We start from the raw sequence: 19,629 nt of genomic DNA, 5'->3' as shown, positions 1-19,629 counted from the left end.
GAGAGCAGGAAATGAAAAATGGGGCGATGTTGAAGTGGGCAGGGTCTAAAAAGGCCAACTCAGATTGAGGGGAAAAAGGAGGAGTATAAATTCCCCACTTCCCACTGCCATCGTCTCTTTTGACGCCGACCAGCAGCAAGCCTCTACTTCTCACATTCTCCTCTGTACTCTGTAACACAGAAACTTCTTCACCATGAGCTACAGGAGATCCAACATGCAGCAGATATCTGCAAGCCACGTCACACCCCGCTACCGTGCCGCCAGCATCTACGGCGGTGCTGGAGGCCAGGACACCCGCATCTCCTCCGTTTCTGTATCCTCCCTGCGTTCTGGACCAAACAAAATGGGCAGCGGTATGGGTGGTGGTTTAGGCTTGGGCTTCGGTGGATCCACGGCAGCAGGTGGTGGTGGCATGGGAGCCGGCATTACGGGCAACGAGAAGGGGGCCATGCAGAACCTCAACGATCGCCTGGCGAACTATCTTGATACGGTGAGGAACCTGGAGCAGGCCAACCAGGATCTGGAGATGAAGATCAGGGAGGCGTTGAAGACCGGAGGGCCTGACGTGAGAGACTACAGCAAGTACGAACCCATCATTGAAGACCTCCGCAAACAGGTTGGTGGAAGCAGCAATCAAGTTTGAATAACTTCAAGAACTCAAATCAAAGTCTTTTTTTATATATATATATATATATTGAGAGCACATTATTAAGATTTAGAAGAACTGCACATTTCTGATTGAAACTCAAAAAATTAACCCTGTATAGCCCAAATAACGACTAGTGGTCCTAAACCACCATTTGAGAATGGACACTTTAAACAATTTGTTGGTTGTGACATTTCTTGCATCAGTATGAAGGGTGTGGTTGCCCAGCTCTGACCATCCCCCATCAATCTGTGCCTCACAACTTCCCTTGATGAGTCACCAACATGTGGGTAGAAACTTCCACATACAAAAGTTCCCCAAATGGTGCTGCTTGTAATTGACATTCGACGCCACTCCCACGTGTCCGTGGGCCCCAATGTGAAACAGATGTGTGTAAAGACGCACACAAAGGATCTTCTCCTTTCAGCGTGAGTGTGGATGTCGATGTATATGTGTGTGAGCGTCCTGCTTGCGTAACAATCAGATGCACTCAGCAGAGTCAAATGTCACATAGTTCTCCAAATGCCAAATATTTTTTTCACTTCTTTCACATAATGACACTTTTTCCCCAACTCATAAAGGATTGTGTGTTTTCCCTTTCCTGCCAGACAGGATACCATGGGTTTTAAAGAAATTCACTCCCACCCACAAAGAATTTAGTCCTCTCTACTCACATAAACACATGAATATAAACACAATTGATTTATACAAGATTTATTCAGAAGGAAAAGTATCTTTTTCAGGCAGGAGAAGGATTCCAGTGGAACATTCTTCCATCTTTTCCATGACCCCTTTGTGTAATCCGACTCTTGGTTTCTTAAACAGATGCAGAAGCAGATTATTGTGCATAATGCGAAAAGCGAATCTGGGTTGCATGATGAATCAAAACCTCAAAATAAATATGAACAGAATAAAGCTTGCAACATCAACTCACAATGAACAAATAACTATCAAATCATCTGTTTTTCAGATCTTTGACAAGATATCGGAGAACGCTCGTCTGGTTCTCCAGATTGACAACTCGCGTTTGGCTGCAGATGACTTCAAAGTCAAGTATGTTGTTTTCTCTTCATGCTCTCATGTATTTAGTTCTTGTTGTATAAATGCGGAAAATCTTGGCTTCCTTGTCACAGCCATTCAGCCTTGCCAAAGCAGACAAAACAATAACACCCACCCTTAAGATTGCACAGAGGAAAGTATCTCACCATGACATTGTTACACAGTTTTGAATACCAGCAGTCTTTTGAGGACATAAAAGATGAAAATCACCCATTTACAAATTTTGACGTAAAATTGTACATTTTGTTTTTATCTGAAATACAAGAAAAATATATATTTTTTAATAGAGTGTTGTTTTGTACAGGTTTGATACAGAGCTGGCAATACGCCAATCTGTGGAGGCCGACATTGGCGGGCTAAAGAAAGTCATCGATGAGACCAACATGAGCAGGATGAACATTGAGAGTGAGATTGAAGCCGTGAGGGAGGAGCTTGAATTCCTCAAGAGGAATCACGAGAATGTGAGTGCACAGTACAGAAATAATTGCCAGTGTACTGTATTTGCCTTTCAAAGTTGTCCTTGAGTTGTGCAAATCCCCGTTCATTCAATGTTGGGACCTTGACAGTATGAGAGAGAGAGAGAGAGAGAGAGAGAGAGAGAGAGAGAGAATTGCAAAAATTGCATTCAGAAGTTATTACTCTTTTGAAAACAAGACAAATTTTAAAGTAGAAGTCAACCTTAAACATTTCTTGACAATAGTATGTTATATGTGACCTCACTAGTCTAAACATAACATTCTGATTAATATTACATTTGTGGAACATGAGTTATGAAGCAAAATCCAGCCATTTTTATCCATCTCAGGGGGTGGCCATTTTGCCACTTGCTGCCGACTAAAGATGACATCACAGCTCGGGTTTCAGATTACAGCCAATCACAGCTCAGCTTCAGAAAACAAGTGAGCTGTGATTGGTTGTTGCCTGAGCCCTGAGCAACATTGATGTCATCTTCAGTCAACAGCAAGTGGCAAAATGGCCACCCCCTGAGATGGATAAAAACAGCTGGCTTAACGCAATATTAACCAGGAGACTATATTTATACCAGTGGAGCTCATAAAACATATTATTGTCCCCAAAAAATTGGGGGTTGACTTACCCTTGAAAAAGTTTTTTTTTTTGATGTTATATTATATGGACTGATCAGTGCTGAGTTCCATCATTTGCATTGGGAAGTGTTTTTTGAGTGACTTCTAAAGTGTGTTTTCTGTCTTCTCTGTGTTTTCATGTAGGAGGTGAGGGAGCTGAGGAATCAGATCTCCCAGTCAGGTGTGCAAGTGGATGTCGACGCCCCCAAAGGCCATGACTTGTCGCAGATCATGGAGGACGTGAGGGGCAACTACGAAAAGATCGCACTCAAAAACGCAGAGGACCTCAAACGTTGGCATGAAAATCAGGTAAAGCAGTGCTGTGAATGGTGATCATGAACAAAGTTGTAATTTGGTTACTAAGTGTGATACTCTTCCTTCCTTGTTTCAACTTTAGACAGCAGAAGTTCAGGCAAAAGTATCACAGAACACAGAGGCCCTCCAAGGTGCCCAAGTTGAGCGGAGTGACTTAACCAGACAGATACAAACTCTGGAAATCGAGCTTGCATCTCAACAAAGCTTAGTGAGCATTCGGCTTTTCTGTTTACATCCATTTTGATATCATCCAGTTGAACATTACTAAAACCCTCCCAAAACATCTCATTGCTGTTTTCTGATGGATTATCAGAAAGGCTCCCTAGAAGACACACTACGCAACACAGAGCTACGTAACAACATAGAAATGGAGAAGTATAACTCTGTCCTCCTACATCTGGAGGAGGAGCTCGGAAACCTGCGCGCAAATATCCACCAGCAGACGCAAGAGTACGAGGCTCTGCTCAACCTCAAGGTGAAACTGGAAGCTGAGATCGCCACCTACAAGACCCTGCTGGATGGCGGCGATTTCAAGTAAGGGTTATTGTGAAACCAACTTGTTCTAATTTCAAAGCAAAACAAGCAACCTGTTCCAGAATAGCATTTTAACATATGATCAATCGTTCATGAAATGAATTGCTTAGTACTGAGAAGCAAATCTTGTTCCTGGCACAGTAAGTTCCGTTTTTGGTTCTATTATCTCATTTAACTTGTACAATCTGTGGTGATAACACAAAAAAAAAGGAAAGGAAACACATTTTGACTCTCACTGTTGTCTCATGAGATTTGCTGATGTCTCACGTGGTGATGGCTTCAAGTTCAAATTGTATTACTTCTTGGACCGTTCAAGTTTGCAGCTTGTACTGTACTGTATATAAAGATCAAGAGAGGGTAAAAAAGTCCAAGTTCAGGTGATGGTTATAGTGGGGGGAAACACTGTCACTTCTTGGAAATTGTACAAGTATGATCAATAGATACAAAAAAATTGTTGTTGAAAGTGAGTCCAAATATTTTGAAAGCATTTCATTTGTGTTGCGTACAGGCTCCAAGATGCCCTCCAATGAGCTGTCGGCCACAGTTCCTGTAAATGACGATCCGGGGCTGTCCAAACCAAACAAAAGTTCTTCAATTCAGGAATGTAATTCCGTGATATAATTGCATCACATGTGATTAAATTGAACAAGGCCATTAAAGTAATGTGTGACCCGGTGGCAATAAAACCATTTCTTAACAATCGATGCTGACTTTTGCTTATTCTTGTTGCATAAAATGTATTACAGTATACATTATTATACAGTATTATGGTGATAGGAGGTTACATGAAAGTATTCCGGCTTCCCCCAATGATTCCTAAATCCTGCATGAAGCCTCTAATTGTCCGTAAATGTAAATTTGAGTCGAAAGTGTCTCACAGTAGGCTGGCGACCAGTCCAGGGTGCACCCCGCTTCTTGCATGCAGATTCCCCATACTTCACTGTAAATCAAATGTGCTGATGACTTGGCCATTATGAAGCCAGGATAATAAATATATATTTAGATTAAATACCTATTGGAAATGCTATATGTGACAGTAATATTATCTTTGGAAAAGCAGAATAAAATACCACAAAATGCCGTTAGAGTGTGAAAGGACTGCGCATGCAGGCATTGCTATCTAATGAATTGTCTCCTGATACTGTACTGTTAAAAAGAGCCACCGTAGCACGTTTGGGCCTTGACGCTGCTGATTTTTGGCCACTAGAGAGCGTTGAACTCAAAACACACAAAGATGCACAGGTACACTAGCCTGTTTTTGTTGCGCTTTTGTTGTTGTCTTTTTCAAATTTAAATTTTATCTCACCTGCGACTTTTATCTCTCAAAAACGTACACTTACAAAACTCACCAATAGTATAAATGGGTACTGATTTTAGCAAAACTGAAGTGTTTTTATACTTTTTGCAGTTACCGTAGTTGATTCTAATAATATTAAGCATTCTTTTGAATCAGTAAACTGGATAATTAGATATAAAAGGCCATTTTGTGCAGTCACAATAAAGATCACATGGGCCTTCTCAAAGCCATTAAGTGAGTTCCAGAATCAAGAGATTCATTGTTTACTTGAATATTTACAGCATTGAGTCGTGCATGACAGAGTTAGGGGTTAGAAGTTCTCGGACACTGACGTCCTTCGTCACCCACAGCCCTTTAAAGTCAGATTTATAAGCATTTTTACAATCCATGTCATACAGTAAAAACAGACATCTGAATGTTGGGAAGTTTTCGTATTGACTGCTTAAAAGACTGCAAACCAAAGTTAACTGTGAGTAAAGTCTTTCATAATAATTTATGGTACATTTGTATTTATTTTATACGACTGAAATATTTATGTATGATAAACTGATTTTATTATTGCATATGGTAATTGAGTGCAGAATAATTCATTGCGTTTGTTTGTAATAATAATAATAATACATGGGAAGAAGACTTTGAAAAACTAATCACATATTAAATCACAATTTCACATATGGGCGCAACTAGATTATTTTCCAAAATTATTCAGTTCTATTGTAGGGACGTTTTTCTTTCATTGTGCCAAGTTATACAAACGGACATTCTATGTATAGGTATTTTACTGTAAAAACATTATTGTACTTTGGTCTTTAAATTTCAGTGTGTATTTAAAAAATCATTACTTTTGGGTCTCTTTTTTTTCTCACATGAAGCACACAAAGTGCGAGTACGTTCACATCTAGTAAATATGCTAGGATAATCATGGCATGGCAACAAGTCAATGATGCCATGATGGCTCGGGGATGCTGGTCAAGGGAGGAGAGAAGCTAAACTCGTGAACGCGGATGCGCGCTCCCGTTAATAACCCGCTGACGCCTTCATCCGGGAACTACCGCGAACTCGCTCTTCAACATGGCGGCGTCAGGTGAGGTTTATGTGGGTGAACCGACAGGGTCGGTTGGGGTAGAATTCTGCCCGTTTTAACAACGAATAAACGGGCACTTCGCGTTTGGGAGTTATAAGTACGTCCTCGCTCACTTCCCCGTCGTCGGTTGGTGCGGAAAATAGGTCTGTTGCTATTTTTAAGCCGGCGCATACGAAACCGCCGAAGGAGGGTAACTACACGAAGCTACGACTTGCTCCATTTGAACATTTTACGCACATGTTGGTGTTTTTAAAGCAACAAGTCGGAACTGTCATGTCTTTTTATATACTTGGTTGTTAATGTTGTAGTGCAACCCCCCTGGTTGCTATATGACGTGTTAGCAAACGGCTAGCTAAAGCTCGGAGCACACTACAAGCAGCAACGGGCGCAAGCGCGTTTAGTGGAGGAGGGGTTGGGCCGACCAGCCCGGGCTATCCGAGAACGCTCCCCACGTGTGCGGCTGCTCTCCCCGGTTTCTGTGCGGAAATAAATCCGCTCGGCGGTACCGCTTCAGCTCGAATGACACACACATCGGTGATGGCCTTTCGTTGTCGGGACGTCCGCAGTCTTTCCGGTCAAATGTTGCTGCGATGACTGCGCAATTGATTCGTGGCGCCGCGACGTGTGCTAGGCCGTAAAAGCTAGCCAGCTCAGCAGGGATACACTCCCCGACAGCACGCGTTGTGCTGACTAAGCTGCGGCTAGCATCTTTAGGAAGAGTCGCATAAATGAAGTCAGTGGGTTTTTGACTGCCACGTGTTGGACCTGGATCGTTCTCGTCTCACTGATTCATAAGAGTTAGCAATGAAGTTCTCGCATAACAGCCCTCGTGTGACGTGTCGGTGCTGTCATATGGTTGCAGGGCTTACTTAAAAAAATATATATAATAATTCACAATAAGATAGAAGAGGGGATAAGTGGTGTGTGACGCATGCGAACCGGAAAGATGTAGTTATCAATCGCACAATATACTATTTGTGGACAATTAAAAGAATGGCACAATAGCTGGAATTCACAATAAAGCTTCCATTCAGCTTTATCCTCCCTTTTCTGCCTCTGATCAAAACAAATCAGCCCTGCTTTCGCACGTACTTCTTTGCCTTTCAGACAATATAGAATGTTCTGCAATGCATGGATGCTGTCTGGATAGTGTCACTATCCATTTCTCATGTCCACTCTTTGTACACTCTTTATAATCAAAACATAAATATGTTGTTTTGACTCATCTTTACAAAGGGTATCTGCCTAAGCAAACTAGAAGTTGGTTACCACTGCCAGGTTACTCTGATATGTACATACTTCATTTCATGTGGAAAATTACATTTTCACAGAAGCAATGTTAACACATAGACTTGTATTGATATTGGAGAAACAAACCAACATTGTATACCTCACCACTGGAGCTATACTCTGTGATAAAGACATAAGAAAGGATCTCAAAGTAGAAGCCAAATGTCTTGTCACTTTAAAAAAAAACAAAAACCTGCTCTACTGCTCTCGAGGAAACAAACGCCTGTCAAATGTCGGGAGCATGCGCAACTTCATGTGCGAGTTCATCGTCCCCGAGCATGCATAGTTCTTTTTACAGTCTCTGCAGCCGGCCTCGCTCGTATAAGTATGCGGTGAGATTGGTTGAGCTACAATGAATGACCAAAACCGAAGCTCACCTGCTACATAAACAGTCAAAGTGCGCATGCGTAGCAAGTTGAAATGAGTTAGGAATGAGCGTGCACGACCGCGTTGCGTAAACATTTCTCCAGATTGACTGGCAGGATGGAGGATGAATAGTTAAGATGATGCACCTGGAGAACGCAGCCAAAAGACATTCTCCACTGTAGATTACAGTTTAACAGCACTGTGAAATATTCTTTTTATTTTTTAAATTTTTTTGTTCCTTTCAATGTGTCGACAACACCTCATTGACATCCATGTGCAGCGATTTTCCTGATGGCATGCAATGACAATGTGCAAACTCTTTGTGGTTCTTCCCTTAGCTAAGAAGAAGAATAAGAAGGGGAAGACCCTCACTCTCACCGACTTCTTGGCGGACGAAAGTGGAGGCAGTGCCCCGGCTCCCAGCTACCCCGTCAAAACCACTAGCTGGGCTGATGAAACAGATGACTTAGATGGAGATGGTGAGCGCATACTGAAATGGATAACAAGTTACTGTTTTTTTTAATCCAGTGAAATTGTAATACTTTTTAACAGTGTTGAGTTGAACTTGCGCTTCTAGATAGCATATTTCTGTGTTGCTTTAATAACAATCTGTATTCACATTCTGTAGACATTAATGAATGTCCATTCAGTGTCTACTGTCTACAACTTTGTTTGTTAGATTTTAACTTACTGTACACTCAACATCTACAGAGAAAGAAAGAGCAGATGTATATATATGATTTCACAAATTTATTTTTTGGGGGAAATGTTTTTGATCGGCACCATATTTTTGGGGATGTGGCTGTGTTCTGAATAATCAAATTACAAACATGCTACTGTAATAGTACACAAAAATGGAAGTTACTTGGATGAACAACAGCGTAAATGTTAGCACATATTGCATAAGTTTGCTGTCTACTTGGTTTTCACCGCAAGTCAGAGCTATTGTTTGAAAAGAGTATCCAACAAATTAAATGTTCAGTTTGTATACGCCTTGGCCAAGAATTTTATGCACAAGTGGAGAAAATATGACACACTCAAGAAATGTTAATGATTTGTTAAAAAAGCAAAACTAAGTTAAATTTTGCAAATACATTTTGATGTGAAAAATTGTCTTTGTCCTTTTCCATAGAGATGATTTCTTCCTTTTCCCAAATTATTTTGAAACAAATTATGACATTTTAAAAAGCCTGTGCAATTAATTTCAAAGAGGCCATGGGAGAAACTTGCATGAAAGTCAAAAGCCACTGCAACATATAATCTGTCGTTCCATGTTAATTTAATATTAAAGGGACAACAAAGTGAACATTTTTTACTTTTTGGAGCTTTTAGCCATGTTAAAATGCCTCACTAAAAACATCACCGAAGTGTTTTCCTCCATTCGCCCCTCTATGAGAAATTCTAGGTTATTCTGCTCTCCAAGCACCAGCCCCTCCCAACCTGAGAAAACAAGCTGCTAGCACTTTTTGACGCCATTAGGAGCGGATCCACCCCCGCACTGCCTCTGCGGACTAAACGCACGCCCACTTTCTCTGAGACCTCCATGGGCTAGTGACAAAAGTAGCCTTTAACAGTAAACATTCTGTCCAAATGAATTCAAAGCTATCAATTATCCTAGTGCAATGCCAAGCCAAAGTGCAGTGACGATTGGCCGTCTTAAAATAGCAGAAAAGGTTCTGGCCGACACTTGTGTAAACTACAAGTAAAATCTTTGCGCTGCTAAACCTAACCAAAGAGATAGTGTAGTGGTTAGTGCAATCGCCCTGTAAGCACCAGGTTGGCGGTTTGTGACCTGCACAGGTTTTTTCTTCTTCTCCTTCTTCTGTCCTCTCTCTTGTTCGCTCTCCTCCCCTCTTCCTCCACCATTTCTTGGGGCAAGGAGCCGTTTCAAATTTTTATTGAAGAATTGATGGCTTGCATTGCATGGCCATTCAGAGATTTCAAACGCGGAGCTCCAACAGCAGGCTGCAGCCAGCTCGCCAGGGGCGCCTCAAGCACACAAGGAGAGGCGGGTTTTTACTGAACCAGGCGTTTTACTTCCGCATTAGAAAAATAACCAAAACATCTAATATTTAATTAAAAAATTACATCGCCATGGTTTTAAAGATAAGATCTAATCATTATATGCCTGTAGTTAACTGTGGAAGGGCTTAAAATACTGTGGTGTAATCCCTTTAAAGTTCAAAGTGTGCTTTTCCCATGTCTGTTCTAGACTTTCACAAATACAACTGGCAGGTCATGATAGCCTTTTGTATCTTCCGAAATGCCAATACGTTGTTCAAAAAGAATTTTACCGCTAGAGTGATTCGGTTTCCCTCTGTTCTTCTTTTCAGTGTCAACTTCATGGCACACAGATGAGGATTCATTCCGGGCCCCGCCTATTGACCGGTCCATCCTGCCCACAGCCCCCCGTTCAGCTCGTGAGCCCAATATTGACCGGTCCCGGCTGCCCCGCAGCCCGCCGTACACCGCCTTTCTCGGCAACCTCCCCTATGATGTCACTGAAGAATCGATCAAAGACTTCTTCCGCGGCTTGGCAGTAAGTAAATATTTGCATGCTATCAGAGATGGAATTACTGGGGCAGCCTTGCAGTTTTCAGATTGTTGCATGTGATGTTAGTGAGAGTTGCTGACTTACTCTGCTATGTCTGTCTCTAGATCAGCGCAGTGCGTCTGCCCCGTGAACCCAGCAACCAGGAAAGGTTGAAGGGTTTTGGCTATGCTGAGTTTGATGATGTAGATTCTCTCCTGAGGGCCTTAAGTCTCAATGAGGAGGTAAGGCACCACACTATGTAGTTGAACTTTTAAGTGAAGTTCTCTGCACTAATTCCAAAGCAAACATGACGTACAGTAAAAAAAAAAAAAAAAACATTTTAATTTGTTTCTGCCATTTTCTTTATATCAAAAGAACCTGGGAAACCGAAGGATCCGTGTGGATATAGCAGACCAGTCGAATGATAAAGGTACAAAATATTTATTCCCCCCCCCCCCCCCAAGGGATGTACTGTGATGCTGTCTTTTCTAATCTAATCCTGTTGTTTCTAATCTAATCCTGTTGTTTCTAATCTAATCCTGTTGTTTCTAATCTAATCCTGTTGTTGATGTGTACCATACGGGTGTCTTTCTACTTTAGAGAGAGACAGTGGAATGATGGGAGGTCGAGACCGCGGTGGTAGAATGGCAGACATGGGCCCGGACAAGACAGACAGTGACTGGAGGGCTCGGCCCAGTGGAGAAAGTGACGATGCACCACCGAGGAGAGATGATGCCTTTGGAGAGAGTAGGTCACATTTTAAAATCTATGAACACTTGATCTTCAGCGTTATCTTATTGGAAGTTCAGTTGTTTAACTCATTGAATGCCAGCCATTTGCAGCGCTGCCATCCCCTCAGTGCCAACCATTTTATAGGATTTTAACCAATTTTTGACGGCCTACAGAATATTGTGTTCTATGGGTGTATAAACATGGGACTTAAACCCTCATCTTTCATCAGAAAAAAAGTTTGTCTCCAGCATTTCTTTCTTGAGTAATCAGCAGTAGAAGAGGCAAGTTTAACCGAAAATCCTGTTTTGACAAAAATAACGGACAAATCAAGGGTTTTGTGAAAAGATGCATTTCAAGTAAAAATAAATGAAAAAATATATTTTTAAAATTTTTCCAAACTATGAAGACTTGAGTTATTTACAGGTGTGTGTGCAGTCTTGTCCACCTTTATGGCGCAAACTTTCTTTGGTGTGGTAGAGGTGAAAGCATAGTCCTTTGTGAAACACAAGTCAGCATGATGCCATCAAAGGATCATCTCGTCTGCTGCCTGATGTTCACAATAAAAATCACCATAAACATATTTACTTCTTACGGAAGAGGATTAGGGCCAGGGAAGAGAGAAGAAAAGTTTGGCAGGATTCTCACTTTATTCTCAGAATTCCCACTTAAAAATGCGAATTCTACCTTTAAAGTCAGAATTCTGAGAATAAAGTCTGAATTCTCACTTTAAAGTCAGAGTTCTGAGAATAAAGTCTGAATTCTCACTTTAAAGTCAGAGTTCTGAGAATAAAGTCAGAATCCTGCCAAACTTTTTTTATTCTCTTCACTGGTCCTAATCCTCTTCCGTAACTTCTTGCAACACAATATTTTTTACCTTACTAACACTGCAAACAGGAGGAGCTTGAGTGGTTGTAGTGCTGGATCCACAATCTAATGTGTAAGGGAAAAGGTACATTACAAAAAATATTTTTTTGTTGCTACACTTGCAGATTGCACCTGCATTTATTACCACAAGCCTTGTGTTCCTTATTGTACGGCATTCAATTTATTTTTGATCATTTCATTTATTCAGTGGTTTTGCCAAAGTGACCTGACCCGTTTTTTTCTTCTTTTTTTTTTCCTTTTACTTATCGTGCACTGTTAAATAACTCACGAGGCAATATATATTATAGGCATTATATAACGTGGGCTGATGAACAGTAAAAGGAGTCATCTTGAAGTTATGAAATATAGCATGGGACCAAGTTCGTGCTTACCTAAACGGCGTCACAGCTTGCCCTCGAAGATGCATCCAACGGGACGCTCATCGCATGGTTCCCTGACTGGAGATACATTGAGGGGGGTGTTTCTGGTAAAACGCCCAGTGATGCATGTTTGCTGCGTGGCTTCTTTGATCCGTGGCGTGATGCCGTCTGTCCAATAAGATGCATCCGGTGAACGCAAAAGTTCGGAGACGCCGGTGGCTTGACGAGGGGGCGTTTCAAGTAAAAAGGCATATGATGATTGCTGTGTGGCTTCTTTAGACCAATGTGGCGTCCTACCTCGATGCAGTTTGGACAGGAAGCTTCATCTAGTGAGTGAGAAAGTCAAACAGACGTGCGATCGGCCGGTGACGTCCCACGTTTTAACAAATGTTTAAGATAATGCTCCTCCACATGCTCCACCTACTTCCTTGTCCACCGTGGGCTTTCTACTCCCCCACATGCTGGCTCTGATCATAGCTACTGTTGTCATCTACTGGCAACCACACCCCATTACAATCATTTTTAAACTCAATAGTTGCTGGGGACTTGCATGAGGTTGTTCTACGTCCAATGCATTGAAAAAAAAACCCGCAAAACCCGAGTTAATTCGTGGATGGCACTGAGCGGTTAGATTAAAAACCCGAGTTAATTTGTGGATGGCAATGAATGAGTTAATGTGACAAGTTTAAATTGTTGTTGTGGAAATAGTGTTTTTCCTCTTGCAAAATGAGATACTTGGAACTACTATTTCAAGTACTCGAGTACAGCATTTCAGTGCAGCTACAGATAAACTGTTTCCTGTAAATGCGTTACTATTGCATTTTAAAGCGAAAAATTGCCCCAAATTGAGACTAGCATAGCTTCACTGTGCAGTGGAAAAGGTAGCACGAGTTATTTATTTTGTCCAAACTTGAATGTGAACTACAAACACAAGTGTTGTTTTACCTAAATAATTAGATCCATCACACATCTCTTCCAGGATCGCGGGATCGTTATGAGTCCGGTCCGCGACGGGACTATGACAGCGGGAGAGACCGCTACCGTGACCGCTATGATGACAGAGACCGGCGAGATTATGATAGAGGAGGTGAGCGATAAATTGGTAAACCTGCTTGACCTTGAGTTTGTTGTTCAAGCTTCAATCATGATCCTTCATTTTTTTAAATCTTCAATTCTCCTTTTGCTCTGTTTTCTAGGTTTTGACTCTCGGGGTGGTGGGGGAGGCCGTCGTGCCTTTGGCAGTAGCTTCCGTCGGGATTATGATGATAGTCGAGGTAGCAATGACCGTTACGGTGATCGAGATCGTTATGGGGACAAGGATCGTTACAGTGACGATCGATACGAACGACGGGATGAGGCGCGTGAGGATAAAGGTGAGTGCAGCGCTTGGAATATGGTGGTACTTCGTTTTTGAAGGCGTGAGCTTCACCACTCCGTATAAATCATGCTTGTTGTTCCTGCAGGTCCCCAGCAGAGGCCCAAGTTGAATCTAAAGCCTCGCAGTGTTCCCAAGGACGAAGATAGTAGCAGTGCCGGCGGCGGTGGACCTTCCCCAGCCACCACCGCACCTACCTCCGGCGGCAGGGCTTCCTCCATTTTTGGTGCTGCCAAACCAGTTGACACGGCAGCCAAAGAACGGGAGGTAGAAGAGAGGCTGAAAAAACAGGAAGAGAGGCTGCAGAGGCAGTTGGAGGAGGACAAGAGCCGGGGTCCTGACAGAAAGATACGCGACAAGTGTGTGGTTGTCTTGCTTTCAAAATTGTTGTAATTATGTTATGCTAAAATGGAAAGGATTGCAAAATATAAATTGCGTTTGGATTCTTAAACATTTGAATCAATCTTTTATGTCCAGAGACCCAAGCTGGCGAAATGAGGAAACTTACACGGAGAGATCTCGTACAGGAAGTGAGTCCTCCCAGCCAGGAAGTGGCTCTGGCAGAGGTGAAATTTATCAAATTGTCATACACTTTTACTTCAGGACATAGAAATTTAATTTGCCCCGAGCAAGCAACACAAATTAAGCTTCCCGTGGTTTCTTCTGCTAGGGTCACGGTGTCGAGACAGCGAGCGTTCCGGTGAGAATGAGGTTTTCAGTGGGAGGGAAGATGAGTCCTCATCCCCTGCACCCTCAGCACAGCCTCCCCCCACCAAGGAACCGCTGAAGGTGATGCCTGCACCTCCCCCCAAAGAGAATGCTTGGGCCAAGAGAAGTGCGGCCACCGCCGGCTCTGCTGAAGCTGATGGGCGGTCCCCAGTCTCTCCTGTTGGGTCAGCTCCTCCAAAGTTCAGGTGGGTGGACAATTTCAATTCCGATATCAAGTATGTCGATGGTGTTATACTACTTTATATTAAACCCTGAATATATTTTTCTCTCTTTAGCTCCTCAAATTCTGCAGATGAACAAGGATCCGGAAAGGGTAAGGCTCACTGCTGAGCATGGGGACATAAACTGGGTAAACCAAAAAAACATTTCTGCTCACCATGCCTGCATTTTAAAGGTATTCTTTTTACGAATGCTGTAAAGAGTACAGTGATACCACCAAAGTCAAAGTCTTTATACTTTTATTACCAGTTTGTAACAAAACATTTTCAGTCATTGTAACTTAGTGCATAATACATTTTTACACATCAGTACATGTTTTCAATTCTTAACGTATGTTCAAAAGTGAATAACTCTTTGAGCTGAGTTCAAACAGAAATGTCAAATTTGAACATGTGAACTTGACTTAATGTGCTAAATTTAAAAGTAGACGTCTGATCTTATAACCACAAAGCCATATTAATGCACCGCACATACAGTATAGTGGCTGAAAGTTACATTTGTTATGTATAGAATATTATATGGCTTTAGTGGAGTAGTTCAATACTTTTAGAAATACTCTATCATCCTACAAGTTAAAGACTATTGAGGAACCTTAATTTGAACAAAGGTGGTGACTTGGCAGGAGAACACACCAGATCAGTCTGCTATCTGCCGCTAATTGCCGGTGGAACAGTCACCTGCGTGGCCAGAACTAATAGTTATGTTGGAACAATTTATATTTATGAGTTATGGACAATTGAAACTTTGTTGCTTCATTTGATTAAATACACATTGGCGTATGAAAAGAATTTAGCGCATTATGGTGGATTTTCAACAGTCTCTTATGTAACGTACTGGTCTTTATTATTATTGTTTTTTCTCAGTACGCATATAGAGTTGGATTTTATAGTGGTGATGGTTTAACTAACAGGCTATATGTTTAATTTACTATGAGAACTTTTTTTTCTGAGAAGAACTTGGGTCACATATTACAGAATAAATTTTGTTCGTCTTTGAAGATTCCACTGCACTATGGAAGTAACTGACAGGACAATAAGGTAGTGTTTTCCATGTGTTTTTGTTCATATATGATATTTCATCATATTTAACTGTCTCTCGGTGGTGAAATTTGATGACAGAGCTCATCAGAATTACAAAAAGAAAGATTCCTGCAATGTTTTTTTTTTTTTGGGAGTAATTGCTTCAGAAAGGAAATTAATGTAATTTCACTTTTCTAGACATTTTACAGTTATTCCTTCCTCATGAAGCTTCTCTGGAGTCGGGGCTAATAAACAGTTGGCATTTATGAAAAGCGCTTCATTGGAAATATGCACAAAAGCCTCGCTGTTTGGATTGGGCCATTTTGTAAAGACGGATTAAAAATGCAAAATTGTACAGTGTTCCCCAGCATATTCAAACTTGAGGATTCACCTATTCACTTTTTTCCCCCTGTGAAATTCATCTGTCATTCGCTGAGAAACAAGTATAAAAATCTTTTTAGTGGGGCCGTCAAGTATCTACTTATTTTTGCTGTTTTGTAGCAGGGCTCTGTCTCTATTCGCCGCGAATAGCGGGGGGACACTGTAATCAATTATGAGCCTACAGCTAAGTGGAAAGCTGTAGGGAGGGATAAAATAGAAACTCACTGGAGCGATCATTCCTACTCATTTAATGCTCTTTTTCATTGCCCCTTCATCAGCGAGTGCCACGGATGGGCCGTTCTGCTGTAGTGTGTTGTAAGTGTAGTCGACAGTTTACGGGCCGACCATTCTCTCAACTGTCTGGCTTCTCCTTTAAGATGAGAACAAGGCCGTCGGTGCTCACCGGGACCGGGGGCCCCCACGTGCTCGAGATGGGCCTGGAGCAGGGCGAGGAGAGGGTCCCAACAGAGACCGAAGAAAGGAGGCAGACAGGTCAGCTACTTAAAGCTTAGCAACTCTAAGTTGTTAACAAAAACTGACAGGGAGCTAGCATGAGGGCATCTGCAAAGAGTGGCCCACATTAAGCTACAAAACTGATGATGCCACCTTTTGTTTTGAATGTTGTGGACTTCTTCAACTCTTAGGCAGCGGGACGTTTGAATGCATTTTCTCCCCTAAAAAATGCTCGCAATCCGGTTGGTAGTTGGAGTGCTGAACATTAACACAATAGCATGAGCTAGAAAACAAGTTTGGACTATGATTGATAGCAGCTTGTAGATGATCCTAATGGATGGCTTGTGCTCCTGTAGTGTATAAGCGTTTATTTTTAATACTTGAGTATTCCTGCTGATGGATGTTAACCTACGGGTTCATTCTGACTGTAGAAAGGATAACAGAAGAGACCGAGACGCCAGACCACCGCCAGAGCCAAAGAAAGGCGACGAAACCCCAATCCCTGTAAGTCCTTCACTGGGCATCGAACTCTGGCAGTTGTCATAGTTGCTAAAGGCAGTTCCTAAGGGTTAAGGGCTCCTCCTCCACATTTTTAGTCCAGCTCACCCATCTACCACCACCACCACCAGCAACAGGCACTAAATAATGTACCTGAATGATTTGCATGATTGCAATTCTCTGAGAATGCCCGATTGGTTGTCTGTTTCAGAAGTTCAGCTCAGCCAGTAAATACGCTGCTTTGCTAATGGATGGAGACGGAGACGACGCTGCGGATGTGGAGTAGAGAAGACGGCAAAGAAGAGGAGCAAATGAACACAAGAATAATAATTTCACATAGCTTATATTCTCCTCATGTGGGAAGAGTAGCCTGTGGGAGGGGAATCAGCCCTCCCTCCTTCAAACCTGTCCTTTCCCTTCATCTCCCTTCCTTTCTCCCTCCTCTGCTCAACTCTGCCCCACTTTGAGGACTCTTTCAGGTTCTACACAGTAGTCACCGACTGGACTTGTTTTAATTGGGGTGGGGGGGAAACCCAAGTGTTAAGCTCTTGAAATGTTGATGGATAATGTTGAAAAATTGTAATAAATAAATGGAAAAAGTCGGGGGGGAAAGAATTTGTACATTTGTGGATCAAAAGTGCGGCGGATTGATCCTAGATGATGTAGCTATGGCACCGTAATTGACTTTTAAATTCAAATCAATCCTTTATATCGACTTGCGTACCGCCTACAAGGCCACATCAATTCATTCATTTTATTAGTCATTTGAAAAATCACCCTTTTAACTCTTCTCTCTAAATGTAATCACAAATCGTGTCTTCCAGTACTGACTTTGATTCTAAAACTAACCCATGGAGTGTGTTCCATGTGTCACATGGCCACTGTACGACAAATGTTTTGACGTGATTCACTTACACTCCGAATGACACCAAACAGCCGCCGCCTCACGACTCAACTCGAGTCTTTAAGTGCCATTATTGTTCTCTCCTAATCATTGTACAGACTTTGTTCTCTTTCTACACCTTCTGATGAAATCATCGCATCAATGAAAGTCTTATCTGCTCTCCTTTCTGGCCGTCTTCCCGTCCTCCACTGCTGTCCACAAATCTTCTCGACTTCCTCATGTGAGGACCGCAGTGTGGGAGGTTTTCATGACATGACCTTTTTTCCCGCTTGCAATAAAAGGGGTGTCATTAAGTACACAGCACATTTTCCCACCTGTTTATTTCTTTAATCAATGAGTGCTTTTCATTTTTACGTGTGACTGGTGCGCTGGAAAAATGTATTCGGAATATAAGATATTTATTTCAACGTTTAGATCAGTTGAATGGTTAAAAAAAGTAAAACATTTGTAATTTCCCATTCTTAAATTACGCAAGTATCCCCCCTCCCCTCATGTGAAACTGATGTACGCTCAAATTATGTACTTTCAAAGGATTTTCTTTGTTTCAGTGGGAAAAAAACAGGTCGTGAGATTATATTTTTCATCCCCTACAACCTACAATAACCTGAAATTGCAAGGATTTTTATTTTAATTTTAACAGTAGCCATGAAGTTGACATCCAGAAATACAGTTTAGAAAGTGTGAATGATTTTTCTAGATGGAAGGATTTTTAATGGAATATCTACAACAGCATTGTATATACACACACACACTGCTGTATGAGAGGAAGACTAGAAAAAAGTTGAAAGGAAGGCTATCATGCACCTCCCAACTATTGAACTATTTACGGAAGAAATGTGCTGATGGCATTTTGTCTGGAGTGGCCACACCAGCACAGTTACCAGAGCTCAACCCTAAATATAATACTACCAACGAAATGACGGTATGGTACGTAAGAAGTGCCCGTCAGGCCAATCTAGTTTTAGAAAGGTGACGTTAAGAATAATAAAAAAAAGATTATCTGAAGAAATGGCGACAATGCCAAAAGGTGTTAAAGGTATATAGTTTCTATTAATTTCTCAACTTTGATGAAAAAAGTAGGCTTTTATTTAAAAGGTGAAATTGTCTGGGTAACCCCAAAGCACTCTTCCCCAATATTTTTAGCCCATTGAGTAGCTGTTCTGTGCTTCTGGTTAATTTAATCTTATTGTAGGTAACCCATAATGATTGCCCACTCCAATTATTAAATGTCAACTTCTGTTAAATAGTTATTTGGAACAGAATTTTGCAAAAAAATCTGCTTTATTAGTTTGGTCATTTAGCCTGAATCATTGCAGACATCTGCCACATTCTGAACACCTCTGCCATAGTCATATTGTATGTGCAACATAGACCATTGTAATGTAAAATAAACAAGCCTTTTGATCATCTGGTCCACACAATTGTAACTACAGGACATGAAAATGTGCTTTCTGTGTGGCTGCACATAGGAATACCATATTCAAATCAACCGAGCAAACCGAACGGTGCATGCTGCTATCAAAGTAATTGGAATAAAATCATCAAACAATACATTTAAAGCCTATATATGTTTATTGTATTGACTTCTCTTAAGTGTCCTGTCAGTCACAGGATGATGACATGGTTGACATCCATCACCAGTCACAACAAGTTTGCCATCTAGATGTTCTTTTCGTGTGGTCTGCAAGGACATTTCCACAATGTTTCTTCAGCCGCCCCCCCCCCCCCCCCACTGCAGCCTGGACTCCTGGTGGCAGCTGGTAAGGATCCTGCTGAGCTTCATCCCACACACACACACACGGTCAGCATGCTAGCCACGCAAGTTTTTTTTTGCTGTGATACCTTTCATTTGATTGCAGATGATAA

The 19,629-nt window shown here is 41.7% G+C and overlaps 2 protein-coding genes across 5 annotated transcripts; both read left to right on the top strand.

Annotated features, from left to right (window-relative positions):
* The first annotated feature begins 100 nt into the window (after positions 1–100).
* LOC144055963 (keratin, type I cytoskeletal 18-like) lies at positions 101–4,341 on the top strand. The gene is made up of 7 exons (XM_077572249.1): positions 101–616; positions 1,617–1,699; positions 2,010–2,166; positions 2,935–3,099; positions 3,188–3,313; positions 3,419–3,639; positions 4,148–4,341. The coding sequence occupies exons 1-7, from the start codon at positions 194–196 to the stop codon at positions 4,167–4,169; spliced, it is 1,197 nt and encodes a 398-aa protein (XP_077428375.1). The 5' UTR covers positions 101–193; the 3' UTR covers positions 4,170–4,341.
* A 1,540-nt stretch (positions 4,342–5,881) lies between these two features.
* Positions 5,882–18,066, top strand: eif4ba (eukaryotic translation initiation factor 4Ba). 4 transcript variants are annotated; one of them, XM_077572245.1, is made up of 15 exons: positions 5,882–6,020; positions 8,015–8,155; positions 10,010–10,215; positions 10,335–10,451; positions 10,585–10,639; positions 10,810–10,956; positions 13,165–13,272; positions 13,382–13,558; positions 13,649–13,919; positions 14,038–14,126; positions 14,231–14,474; positions 14,565–14,602; positions 16,286–16,400; positions 16,793–16,865; positions 17,071–18,066. In XM_077572245.1, exons 1-15 carry the CDS (start codon positions 6,008–6,010, stop codon positions 17,143–17,145), a joined length of 1,869 nt encoding a protein of 622 aa, XP_077428371.1. In that variant the 5' UTR covers positions 5,882–6,007; the 3' UTR covers positions 17,146–18,066. The 4 variants fall into 4 exon arrangements, with proteins under 4 accessions (XP_077428371.1, XP_077428373.1, XP_077428372.1 ...); XM_077572247.1 differs by lacking the exon at positions 16,286–16,400; XM_077572246.1 differs by lacking the exon at positions 16,793–16,865.
* Positions 18,067–19,629: the final 1,563 nt, after the last annotated feature.

The sequence above is a fragment of the Vanacampus margaritifer genome, chromosome 8 (genome assembly GCF_051991255.1).
Source record: "Vanacampus margaritifer isolate UIUO_Vmar chromosome 8, RoL_Vmar_1.0, whole genome shotgun sequence".
Taxonomy (NCBI): domain Eukaryota; kingdom Metazoa; phylum Chordata; class Actinopteri; order Syngnathiformes; family Syngnathidae; genus Vanacampus; species Vanacampus margaritifer.
Note: the sequence above shows the minus strand (reverse complement) of the source record. Positions and strands in the feature narration are given on the sequence as shown.

Coding starts and splice junctions, on each gene's coding strand:
- eif4ba (XM_077572245.1), top strand. Junction 13,920..14,037: donor GACAGAAAGATACGCGACAA/GTGTGTGGTTGT, acceptor TTTTATGTCCAG/AGACCCAAGCTGGCGAAATG. Junction 14,127..14,230: donor AGGAAGTGGCTCTGGCAGAG/GTGAAATTTATC, acceptor TTCTTCTGCTAG/GGTCACGGTGTCGAGACAGC.
- LOC144055963 (XM_077572249.1), top strand. CDS start 194: ATGAGCTACAGGAGATCCAACATGCAGCAGATATCTGCAAGCCACGTC. Junction 2,167..2,934: donor TCAAGAGGAATCACGAGAAT/GTGAGTGCACAG, acceptor GTTTTCATGTAG/GAGGTGAGGGAGCTGAGGAA. Junction 3,640..4,147: donor CTGGATGGCGGCGATTTCAA/GTAAGGGTTATT, acceptor TGTTGCGTACAG/GCTCCAAGATGCCCTCCAAT.